Raw genomic sequence first — 13,448 nt, 5'->3', positions numbered from 1 at the left:
TCCACATTTATAAGCCACTTTCTTTGAACTAGCTATTATTTGTGGCCAGGTCGCTTCTGAAAAAATAGCTATAGAGCTCGGTGGGCCTGTTAAAATACAGTTTTTTGGGGATTTTACACAAGGGTTGTACAGTGCGCGTTAGGTGGCATAGAAACGGACATGGGGCTTTGACAGAATGTCACAAGGGGGGGCGGGGGGGGTGAGGATTGATGGTCAGCGGGCAAGAAAGGTGAAGGAATAGCAGGCAAAGTGGAGAATGTCCATCGCAGGCGGGGTGCAGAGATAAATTCAGCTCGTGCGCAGATGCCAAACGGCTTGCAACTGCTTGCAAAGGTCTTCATATCCAGCAGTGCACTTATCATGGCTGATGATTGAATGAATGCACGGCCAATTTATTTACAAGTGTAGTGATTGTGATTGTCACTGTGTGGTGCCGGGCTTACGAAGCCACGGCAGTTAATGTGTTGGCATTACGTGTAGCCCGCTTACTGGGTGTAGTACCACCAGCCCTAGTGGGGCTTGGGTGAGCGCTGGTCAACGCGGAGGCACCACGTACAGTGTGCGGTGCGGGCTCCCGGTGAGGGAGCGAGAGAGAGCGTCAGCCAGCCAGGGTTACGTTGGGGCACGATACGCCGGTTGACCTGCCGACACGTGACCGGATGATATTAGAGGGGGGCCACCGGTGAACGGGGGCCGCTGGGTGGTCACATGGTCTAAAAGAGCTCTCGGGGAGCCTTCGGGAAAGAGCCAGAGAGATCTAGAAGGTGGGCGGGGCGAGGGGCGGAGCCAGCCCCAGCCCGGGCCGATATAACGGGGGGGGGGGGGGGGGGGGGGGGGGGGCGTGAGGGGCTTGGGGTTCTTCGTGTTGCTGGTGATGAAGATCCACGTTGGGTAAAAGAAGCCTCTAGCCACGCGGTCCGGGACCCAGCTCGTGGTCCGGGCCGGGATAGCGAACAGTGTCTAGTTCTGCCGTGGCGTGGCTAGATGGGCGTTCAACACCCAAGTGTAGGTTGTGTTGTGTTGATTTACTGAATAAATAGTGTTTACCCAAGACAGCGTCTGCAACCCAGTTGGACTCGCTACACATGTATGCGGGAGTTTTTTTATGCCGATGCAGAATATGAATATTTATACTGGAGGAATCCGATGAGCTATAAAGCTATTTTTCACAGATGGCCAGTAGGGGATGGGAAAGAATGTTGCAACAAATAACAGCACAAAAACCAAACGATGGTACAGTAGTATAAAGTACAAGAAAGGTAACAAATCACCCAAAAAACTAAACAAATAAAACTAAACTATCCTAACCAGGCAGAGCCCAACCAAGGCATTAACTTACTTGTCAAAAGCTACTTGGCTGCAAATGATAGCTCAACAAAGTGGGCGATCATTTGGAAATTTATAGCAGCCAAAATAATCTAAATAATGCGAGGGGCACGCGGGATCCCAGAACAAAGACTGCACATATTGCACACTTCAGTGGAGGAAACGGAGCAGTGGTCACAAGTTGACCCGACCACCCCAGCAATAACCGCATACCAAACCACCAAACCACCGCACCACCAACCATCGGGCTTGCCTCCACAACAACCGCCACTTCCCGGAGAAGCATGGTCACTCGTAAAACGCACGGCAAGGGATTTATGATCACGGCAGGGCCAGCAGGAGCAGACGAGCGCTGCTCCCTCCCTCCCTCGCAAAACAGATGAACGATTCAGATTATTTTAAAATATATTAACGGTCGAGTAATCCGCACAGAAAGCCTTTCAGCTTAGCGGCGAGATGTCATGGAATGAAAACACGACGGGGCTTCAATGCCGCTTTCAAATATGAAACAGCATGCGTCAGTGAGCGTGCGAGAAAAGGAGAGAACGTGTGGAGGTGGTGTCAGTGGGGAGCCGTCAACCGCGCCATCCGAACATCAACAGGCCAACGCGCACATCTCCCCTACGAAAAGAAAATGAAACGCGAGCCACAGTGGTGCGATTGTGGCAGTGCAACCCAAACTGCGGACTGCACAGTAAACGCACTGTGGGTCACCGCTCCTTCAAGGGAGGAACTGCGAATCGACACGAACTCTCTTTCTCTCTCTGCCGAAGCGCTCTCGTTGTAGCAGCAGCAGGACCTCCACATTGGCATCTAACTCCTCGACATATTACCACTCAATAATAGAATATTCATTGAGCAATTTTAGTCTATGGCAAATGTTAGTCTATGGGCAATGTTAGTCTATGGACCGCACAGTAAACCCACTGGTCTGCGCTCAGCAAATCGGCACGAACTCTCTCTCTGCCGAAGCGCTCTCATCATGGCTAGCAGGAGGACATCGGCATCTCACTCATGAACATATTGATGCCGTACGCCAGAATAGAAGTGTGGGAGAGCGGTGACAAGGGGGTTAAGGAGCACCGCTGCTACAAACCTCTGGATTGCAAGTTCAGGGTGCTAACCCATTGCACCACGACTTTTGACTTAGGACTATAATAAAAAAGTGAATAATTCTTTGTTGGTGATAGCATGCCCTTAAGCTGCTATAAATTTCCACGTAATTATCTAATAGCTCAGTGGGCTTTACCTGGAAAAATAAAGAGAGTTGAGTTTTAGATAAAACATTTGTGATCGTCCTACCTTTCCTACACTTTGCACTCCTATCGTGTTTTTGTATTGTTTGTTGTTGCAACTTTCCGACCCCGCGCCCCTACTGGACACACCTGTGAGAAAGAGCTCCATAAGCTCAACAGATTCATCAAGTCTGAAACAACGATTCTAATTCAGATTATTTACACCCCATGAGAGAGACAGCGCTTTACATCGCATCTCGCCACACTTGAAAAGGGCACCCCCAGGGGCAGCTGTCCCTGTGTGGCAAGAGGAGACAGTGCACCTGGCCTGCAATTGGACATTCGTTTGCATGTTTTTTTGTCACAAGTACATGTTGGTTAACGCAAACTTGACGATGCCTTTAAAAAAATACATCTTATTTGATCTTGATTTGAAGCTTTCGTGACTGCAGGAATCCATACTCTCTGGCTCTTTTGGTAAAGTGACGTGAGTAGATTTGATTGTTTTTTCTATCTCCGTGACTTTACCGAAAGAACCAGAGAGCACGTCTTATTTGGCGTATCAAAATCTTATCGCCTCGTTTCATTGCCAGAAAGGGGTCAAACCTATCCTAATTATTACACGCTTTTATTTAACTCACTTCGTCTGTTGTATCCTCGAAAATGAAATATTGTAACTCAATTTTTACACACTTCCCAATGTGCTATCGACTGCAAATTTTAAATAGCTATGTAAAACTGATGACAACACGATATTCTATCATAAAAAATCCAAAACATATATTTTGTAACATTTTACACGCTTTTATTTAACTTACTGTGTGTGTTGTCGTATCCAAAAATATTGCAACTCAATTTCAACCGTATTTCCAATGTCGTAACGACTGCAAACTTGGTATAGGTATGTCATACTGATGACAATACTATATTCTATCATTAAAATAAAAATAAATATTTTAAACAATCTTTTTAACGGCTCTAATTGTCCACGCTCAACTCATGTTTCCTGTAAATCACCACGTGGTCCCTTGCGTCACGGCAAGCCTCGGGGCCACTTCCTGGAGTCGTGGAGTTCTTCCATTACTCGTACGTTACATTTCATTAAAGCGTGTTTTTTAAAAAGTAAAAAAAAAATGTTACTTATTTCACAAGTACCGTGTGTGGTTAATGCAGACTTGCAAAAAGGAATCTATTTGGAGTTTGAACATCTTAACACAACTCCTGTAATATTGGCAGCAAGGGTGAAAACCTATTCTTAAATTTTTCATCATTTTTTACTCTGCCAAAAAAAGGCATCCCATTGATGTAATTGGGCATCAGTACGCAAGTGAGGGGTGGATGATTGCTGCTGCTGCCGTGTGCAATCCAAAAATTCGAGTAATTTAAGTGTAATTTTTCGACTGGCAAATTTGGAGCGTGATGCCAGCACTCAACAGCCTGGTCTTCTCATTTCGAATGATGTGTGGGGGTGGGGGGGAGATCATTAACATCAACCATGAAGCCAATGGCGCATCGGAGATTACGGTATAACACCGCCCCCCTTTGCAGTAATAACCAGGGTGGCCTGTTGGTTTGGAATCTGAGCCCTCTGCAACAAGTGACGAACATGCCCCCCCCCCAACCCGAGGCCACATCACCGCTCCCCACATTAACACGGAGTTTTTCCACTTTTCGGATCTGTCCTTGTCAGACCGACTATAAAAACAAATTCAAACTAAACAATTTTTTTTATTTCACCAGGTAAGGCCCACCGAGCCATGCAGACCTGGCCACAATTGATAGGTCAACGAAGTGGGTCACCACATGGAATATTACAGCAGCCAAATGGTGGAGAGAAAAACCCACGTGACCACGGGGAAAGAGTAAAACACAAACTCCAAATATACAACAGAAATCGTCGGGGGTCGAACCGACGACCTCCTGCATACCGGGCGACGGAGGCAACATCCTCTTCACCGTAGCGATTCTCTAGACAATAACCGCGCGTGGGTTGCGTGCTGCTCACTCACCTGCCCCAGGTTGGTGAAGCCGTGTCTCCCCGCCACGTCGTCGGCCGCGGCCGCGCCGCCCGGCACGAGCACGGCCCACGTGTGCGTGTACACGTCCCTCGGCTGGCCACGCACGCCGCACGCCACCAGCCACGCGGCGCACGCCAGCAGGGCCAACGTCGGCCGCATCACGGCCTCGTGAGCTTCCCTTCCTCCTCTCCCTCCTCAAGCGCTCGCCCCTCCTTCCTCCTCTTGGCCGTCTGTGCGCATAAAACACAAACACGGGAGATTGTTTTTGTTTTTTGCTTAGGCTATGGCTCGGTTCTATTGATAACCCAGTGCCCAGTGGTGCACTCCACAATTCCCTGACTGGGGCCAAGTATAGAGCACTAGCAAAAGGTATTCAAAGCACAAATCAGACCGACTTTCAGATGAAGAGGACTATACAACTAAAAATAACTTAATTTTAGCAGGTAAGGCCCACTGAGCAATATAGCTCTTTTTCAGAATAGATCTGGTGACGAATGATAGCTCAACGAGGTGGAAATTTATAGCAGCAGAGGGGAGAAAAATCCACGCGACCACAGGGAGAGAACATGCAAAAACTCCAAATATACAGCATGCATCAGGGTCTGGATCGTAACCACGACCTCCTGTGTACCAGGGGAGATAGTTAACAACCTCTTTGCCACCGTGCGTCCCACACGCTCATCGAAATGACAGCCGCGAGCTTGAACGCTCAAGCCACCAGGCCGCATTTTTTTGTTTAACCAGGTGGTGAGTAGTGGTCAAGAGAGACCCAGGGGATGGAGTCTTATTTTGCAAGGAGAGACCCTGGGTCACCAAAACAGCAAAAGCGAAAAAAAACTACGGCAACGTCGTAATACAACATGGGACATTTATTTTTGCATGGGGTGATGTAAGGACACAACCATGTGTTTGACAATCGCCAGACCGATGCCACCTTTGCCTAATATATTAGAACGACACGACACATTCAGAACAGCTGGCTGTAACTATGCGGCATTATTAATTCTATAATCTGGCCTGGTTGCTCTCCGGTACAGTGAGCGGCTCGCAATGAGAGGTGGGAGAGCGTTCTAATGCTGAGTCGGATGAATCGAATCGCGCGGCCAATTTCTCCTCGCAATCTGCGGCAGACCGTGGTGTCGGCACAACAATTTTTCCAGCCGATTACAGAAACTCTGCGACGAGCCTCAGATTGTATGTACGTACGTACGTACGTGTAGATACGTACGTGCGCCATGGATTACATGATCCGCGATGATATGGTCGAATAGCAACGCGGATTATTGGGAATTCACTTGCATAAATCGCTGGTCATAATCGGCGATAGAGTGGGATAAAAAATAAAGCATTCTCGCCGATGTATTTTTAGGTTGTTGCCACGCGTTGGGACAAAACCATTAGAGATCGTGCGGAACAACACCGGGTACAAACGAAACAAAGCGCGGGACAGCGACACAGCGTGTCCGTGAAAACCTACACAGCCATAAGTTTCCATCCACTCTCAGTGCACTGCTAAAACCGGCTTTGCCAGGCTTACCCCAACAAGCCTCGTTGCTCGTGGATCACACTTCCAATGCTGGTGGTTCAGACGACAATCGCACACCGCTGATGGGAGCCAACACAAGGAACCTCGCACGGATCGCCACATTCTCTCGTGCCACGCATTATGCGGCATGTACCAAGAGCAGATTTTTTTTGTAAACCACAAAATGGGCATGCAATTGGTTAGACGCCTTAAAATGTCCCCGTTAATATCTAGCGTAGAGGCAATGTTGTATTAAACACTTGGGAAAATGGGATTAATTCGGTGTTGATAAAGTGCCCTTTTGTTTAAGGGGGATTTCTTTTTCACATTCGTCAATAAACACGGAAAAATAACATTTAATAAGCGAGGTTTTGGGACAATGGTCCTTCTGCACAGCAGAGGCCAGAGAGGCAATTTAATTATAACCCGCGATTTCAATCGGGAACTGGTGAGGGATTAATACCCCACCAGAAGCCCTCCAAAGTCGATAATAACTTTACCATTGTTGAACAATTTCACCAGCTGCCAAAAAAATTCCACCAGATCCACAATCTTAAATAAGTGCAAAGTCTGCTGTTGGTGTCGTTGGGAACTCGTCTTAGCAACCCATTGCAGCAATATCTTCACTATTGGGTATTCAAAGATGCTCAAAATTCAAAGTGGTCTCAACACTGCCAACAGCATTATCACAACGCAATTCATGTATTTACCCAGTTAAACTGCCCGTATTTGTATAGGCCAAGGAGGAACAACAGAGATAATGTGAAGCAATGACCTTGCGAAACTTAAGCAATCATTATAGCTGGAAAAAAAAAAACACATTCTATTGGAGGAACCGACCTGACCTCCCGCAGCTGATAAGCACAGGTCAACATGTGCCTTTTCAGAAACCACAACCATTACAAAAAAACTGTTGACACGTAAAGCACTTAAATCTTTATGGCTGCCGTACAGAGCACTTTTTTTGTACACATCTCTTCAACAAGTCTTTTATTTATTATTGACAATGGAGGCTCTGTGGGAAAAGCATGCGGATCACAAAACGGTCGTTGGAGCGTTTCAATACCAACTGGACCGATCGTGATCATCGTCTCTATGGAATCATTAAAAACGAGTCCTCCTGTGGGGAGTCAACAATTGTCAGCGTATGGAAGAGAGATGGGTCCCTGTCACAGGAATGTCGAATTTCCACCATTGGCTCAAAACCAACAAGAACAACGGTCTCAGCATCACAGGACTGAAAAGCTGCAACGGCGAGACGACTCAAGGGGTGCTCATGCCGAGTGAAACGCAGCGGTCAGTAAAACCTCGTTTCAGACGGAAAGCAGAGCAAGGAACAAAAACAAGGACATACAAATGCGAGCTGCAATTACAACTTCAAGGGAATTTGTAGTCGCGTCATTGTCGTGGAAATTTGATACCATATGGCGAAAGATGACATCGCAGCAAGACCGGCGGTGACTTAAGCACTTAAGCGGCGGGGTTGAATCACCACAGAAGGGTGGAAGCACCTGTGAGGTGGTGGTGGCTCATGAGGCAGTGCAGCACTGAGGTTGACAGCAGGCACGTGGGTATGTTGGACTTGTTTCGCACCGTGCGTAGCTGACCATGCGAATCGGAGGCGACAGTGATGTAGGAATATATGTTGAACTTTTTTGGCAACTTACGTTGCCAACGGTGCTAATCGGAAGTGCGGGTCAAAAACAAACGAAACACAAAAAGCAGTTCTTGCTTTACAAGGAGATCCCTCGATTTGTGAAAGGGATGCGTTCATCAAAAAACCACCCGTAAAACGAAATTTCGTAAATCGGAATGGCTTTTCCCGTTAATTTGATACAAAAAAAATTATGGATGCGTTGAGCAGTCATTCACGCTCTGCTCCTAAACTGAAAAAAACTCCCCTATAACCAGCGGATCAGAATCAGAAAATTTTGCCTCCCAGGTTGCTCCGTGTCCGACGACCTCACGGCGCGTGCAGTGCGCGAAATTTCGTAAACGTGGAAATTCGATTTCGTTAAAAATCTAAAAAAGTGTCCAGAATTCGTCAATGTGCGTTTACGTGCAATTTCGTAAAAACCGAACGTTCGCAAAATCGCGGCACACCTATACACACGTGAGCCCGAGCGTCGTCTCCTCGTGTGTTGGTGGGTTTTTCTTCAGGTATTCGCGCTTTCCTCCCATATTCAAAACGACCTCAATTAGCCCATGCACCAAGGGGTTTGTGGGTACCACCGAGGGTGGAAAACGCTGCCAGTCTGCACCGCAGGCAGTGGGGGGGCCTACCAAGGACCGTGTCCCACCATGGGAATACATCAGTCTACACACCATCTGTTTTATAGACAACTTCCAAGGGTTCGCATTCTGCAGACGTTTCATATCAAAGTCGTTCTTTCCTCCCCCCGAAAATATATTATCTGTCAAACGAACATACTAAAAAGGCACCCGCCTTTATATTTTCTCATTAAACGCTACCACGGTGACCTTGCTATCATGTACATTTCTAATCTAGAGATAGTAGGATCTAGGCAAATAAGTATAATTTGGCATCCTGCGTGGTACTAACAACCCAAAATTGTCCCAATGGCTCAAAGGCCAAAGAAGAGATTGTATTTCCAATGATGGAACCTCATGAACATGAGCTTTTGAGACCACGGCTTTCCACGGTTAACCACACAACTCCTCACCTCATTTTTTGTTGCAGTTATAAACCGCATTGCTCGATGTTGTGCGAAGAAATGTGTGCGCCAAGCACATTCTTTGCTTTACAACCCAGATCTCCCTTGAAAAATACCTTTGATCTCCCAGGGCTCTCTCAGGTATGTCTCTACATGTGTGTAACTAAGACAAGAGTGTCGTGTAGCGGTTAGCACACTGCACTAAGAACCTGCCATACCCGAGTTAGATTCATGCTCACGGCCAAAACTAGCGACGATTATCCGAATCGGTCCTGGGCCTCCCCCTAGGTCGGCTCGGCCTTAAATAAATACCTGGTGCAGTGTGAAAAACATCACCACTTGGGAGACCAAGGCGGCCGGACGTGGCGTTGGCCACTCACCCCTTTGTGAGCAGTGCCAGCCTTCATAGGTGCTCGCTAACAGCACTTGCTCCCTCAGGCCACATGGGAGAATCTTTGTCTTTGTAACTAAGGTACTAAAAAACAAACTCATCGCCAACCATGCTCAATCCACTGCTGTACAAAGGCCTACCCTGCACCGACACACGAGACGACTTCAATCGCGACATCTTCACAACCCCCTGGGGTGAATTCTCCACTTTGGCCGTCATTCCATTGTCGATCTCGTCAACCAGCACTCACCCCCCCCCCCCCCCGACGTGTCCTGCCCAAGCCCACTTACCTTCTTGTGTTTGCTCCTAAAGCATTGCGCGACAAAGATCCCCGTGTATCCTTATGAAGGCCGGCACGCCACACGAGGTAGAATCCCCGGTGGCGATGTTTACACAGCGCACCGGGTACTCCCTTGTGGCCGAGTCGACCTAGGGGAGGGGCTCAGGACCGGTTCAAAGAATAGTCATTGGTGTTGGTGGCCGCGAATACGCTCACCGCTACGATCCCCACTGAAACATTTGCGCAGATACACGCCACACCAAACTCTTTGTCAATCCACTTCTAGACGATGGCCTTCCCATGCTCGCCAGTGCGAGTCGAAGGCGAGCACAGAGCTGCACTTCGACCATGGGTTTTGCGGTGCCGGCCAGAGATCGCTTGCCCATTGTGTGGCATTGTAGCGGCCTACAAACTAAAAACAAACCCGCTCCGTATGGCGATCGCCCATGGGGGGATGCAAATATCCAGGCGTTGGTCAAGAACCGTGTTATGACTCTTTGCACGTAATGTAATATTGGACTTCTTTCGCACCGTACGCTAATCGGAGATGCGGGGGGGGGGCTAAACCACACAAAGCAGTTTCTAAAACTGAGTTTGTGAATCTAGACGATTTAAAGGTGCATCATAGCCCCCAGTGGCTTCCTAATATCGGAGGGGAGAGCGTTCCAGACGGCCGCACAGGAGCGCATCCAGTGCCACGTCTTTCTCGTACTGCATGTTGAACTTCTTTCACACCGTACGTAGCCAACCGTGCTCATCGCAGGTGCCGGGGGAGGTACAACTACAAACAAAAGCAGTTCTATTATTAAAACTCCTGACCGTGTTGTTTGTCGCAAGCCGTTTGAAGTATTGGTGCCCGTGCCAAGTAACCGTTTATAGAAATATAAATTACAGACTACAGAATGTAAACAACATTAAAATAAAAAGCACAAACGCCGCAGCGCCTTGCAGCTACTCGAGTGTTTAACAACCATCTGGGTCTGTCCGGTCATCATCACGTAGTCCACTCATCGCGTTTAGACGGAGGACGCGGCAGACGACACCAACACCCACAGCCAACGGATGACCTCGACTCCGATGGAGAGCGTTCAGAAAGAAAGAACGATAGGGGGGGAGGGACGAGGAGGACACTTTAAAAAGGCACGGATCACACGAACCATTAAGGCGTTTCGGTCATGTCAATCACCAGCCATGGTCAATCGACTGCTGGTTAAAGCGGGCGGGGGGGAAAGATGTTTCACCAGACGCGCATCCCATATGATCATCGCACGATCAAGCCACCTGTGCAAACTTAACGGATTTTGTTTCCCCCCCCATCCGCTCTCCTCCCATCGTCATCGATCGGGGTTACCAATTGTCACGGACGAAATTGAATTGGAACTCGATGGACACCGCTAGGATGGCGTGAGGCTACAGGACGCTCCACTTTTAAGTCGTTTTAAACTCCCCTAACGCCCCACCACCACCCCGAAATTATTCTAATTTTCCCGAGTATTCCGACTCGAGTCGAGCCTGCACATGGAGACACACAGCCACGTAGATTTTGCTTGCAGCCCTCTGACAACGCGCTGATGGACGGGTATCCATACTTCACCTCACGATTTGGTCAAGAGAGGCGAGCCGAGTTCACACATCACTCGCCGCCGCCGATGTTAGCCGTGGCCGGGAATCGAACTCAGGCGAGCCGGGCTCTACGGCGCAATGCGCCAACCACTGCGCCACCGCTCATTTTAGTCAAAGACTTTCAACATCGCCCGGCGAGCGAATGAATGTTGGGGGGTACCCCGGGCCTCTCGGACGGCACCGACGCTCGCCTACCTCACCGGGCAGGGAAACTAGGCAACACCGTGGTCTGGCGGAGGCCTACCCGAGGAACGCTCGGAAGCGGCGGAGTCCCCGCAGCGGCAGCAGTGCGTGGTGAGGGGAGACCGAGGCGAGGGCGGCGGCGGCAGGGGGGGGGAGAAAGACGGAAAGCTCAGCGAGACAGCGGCGTCGCCATCCTGGGGATCACCACCAACGCAAGCGACGCGGACACCCCGGGGAAGACGCCAACACGAGTGCTCATGGCGCTCCCCCTTTTATAGCCGGGCGCGCGGACAGCTGCTGGGCGACGTAAACCACGCCCCCTCTCACGTACGTCACGTTAAAACGATGACGTCAAAAAACTAAACAGCTGTGTTCGTAGGCGTGAACTCTGGTGACGTCATGTACGCACGCCTCTCGTTGCGACGGCGATTTAAATTCGGTGACGTCATCGCGCAATACAAATTCCGCGTAGGACGGGGAGCGACTCCTCGAGTTACGAACGCGATTCGTTCGTAAGTCGAACGGTTTCTAAAGTCGGGAATTTCGAGCCATGTACTGCACAATAGAGGGTTTGGATGGGTTAGATGGGGTAAATATAACCGTGTCGTTAAACCCGCCACCACTCGACACGGCCAATTAAGCAAAGTGTTGTCACGTAAATAAAACGTGTCAATTCGTTACTAGTTCAGCACACACACCGGCTGTGTGTTGGAGAGTTAAACCCCAACTACAACGTTTACAATTCAAGTGCCGTGGCGTTTCGCCGGTAATTACGACGACAGCAGCAGCAGCAGCCAGCATCATCAGGCGACAGCCAGAGAGTTGTGGAGCGAGAGAGGGCACACGTGATGCCGAGACTGGTGAGTCAATCAGATGCGAAGGTCAGAGTGAGGGGGGGGGGTTGATCTATACTCTAAGTTCTTTCGGTAAAGTCACGGAGGTAAAAAAATGAAATAAAAATTTTAAAAAAGTCACGTAGGTAAAAAATGAAATTTAAATTAAAAAAGTCACGTAGGTAAAACATAAATTTTAAATTAAAAAAAAAGTCACGTAGGTAAAACATGAAATTTAAATTTAAAAAGTCACGTAGGTAAAACATGAAATTAAAATTAAAAAAAAGTCACGTAGGTAAAAAATAAAATAAAATAAAAATTTTATTTCATTTTTTACCTACGTGACTTTACCGAAATAACTAAGAGTATGAATCCTTGCAGTCACGAAAGCTTCAAATCTAGGGTTGATCTATGCCTATATTACAATGGTGATCCATTACCCGTTGGGTTATTCATCGGTTAATCAACATACATTATGCATGCACACCATGCATAATGTACAATGCATGGTTCTGCTCTTTTTGGGTGGTCAAAATCTCTAATATGGATAATATTGATCGCGAAAGCCGACGTGTTAAACAGTCACGTACCGTTTTTAAATGCCCATACGGTCAGTGTTATGAAATGTGTTACAGTCCAACTAAACAGGGAAGCTTTGTTAAACTCATAAAAAATATTATACATTTGCATGTAACACTGGTAAAAAAAATACCGTATAGTCAATAGAACATACAATAAATTAACATGAATATAAAAAAATCTGTTTTATTTTCACTTGAGTCCTGCCGCCGGCTTGCTTGTCGGCAGGGGGCAGTGAGCAACCACAATGGCACAAAGACACACAAAGATAAAGATCCCCCGTGTAGCCTTAACAGACTGTAGGGGCAAGTGCTGTTAGCGAGCACCTATGAAGGCCGGAACGGTACACGAGGGGGTGGGTGGCCAGCACCACGCCCGACCGCCTTTGTCTCCCTAGTGGCAATGTTTACACACCGCACCAGGTACTCATTTGAGGCTGAGTCGACCTAAGGGAGGCCCGGGACCGGTTCAGATAATCACACACAGACACACACACAGAGAACACACACAAAGACACACACACACAAAGACAACACACACACAAAGACAAAAACAAACACAAAAACACACACAGACACAAAAACACACACACAGACACACACACAAAGACACACTCCAATGATCCCCAGTATAGACACACAGACTGTTGGCACAAGTGCTGTTAGAGCAGCATCGATCAAGGCCGGCATGGCACACGAGGGGGTGGGTGGCCAGCGCCGCGCCCGGCCGCCTTTGTCTCCCCAGTGGCGATGTTTACACCCCGCACCAGGTACTCATTTG

The 13,448-nt window shown here is 48.3% G+C and overlaps 1 protein-coding gene across 4 annotated transcripts in view; it reads right to left on the bottom strand.

Moving 5' to 3' along the window:
- Positions 1–11,513, bottom strand: part of LOC133360702 (furin-like) — a 38,387-nt gene extending 26,874 nt beyond the window's left edge. For 2 of the 4 annotated variants that reach the window (XR_009757501.1, XR_009757463.1), the window contains exons 1-2: positions 11,318–11,512; positions 4,571–4,809 (exon numbers count right to left, since the gene is read on the bottom strand). Coding sequence is in view for 2 of the 4 variants with exons in the window: in XM_061580501.1 (XP_061436485.1) it covers positions 4,571–4,738 (168 nt within the window). In the remaining 2 variants the exon portion in view is untranslated. Of the gene's footprint in view, positions 1–4,570; positions 4,810–9,460; positions 9,612–11,317 lie in introns of all 4 variants that reach the window. The other 2 variants (XM_061580501.1, XM_061579852.1) reach the window with 2 other exon arrangements.
- Between the last annotated feature and the right edge of the window lie 1,935 nt (positions 11,514–13,448).

This window comes from Lethenteron reissneri, chromosome 1 (assembly GCF_015708825.2).
Source record: "Lethenteron reissneri isolate LAM-NWPU_2019-01 chromosome 1, ASM1570882v1, whole genome shotgun sequence".
Taxonomy (NCBI): Eukaryota; Metazoa; Chordata; class Hyperoartia; order Petromyzontiformes; family Petromyzontidae; genus Lethenteron; species Lethenteron reissneri.
This window is presented reverse-complemented; position numbering and strand designations above follow the sequence as displayed.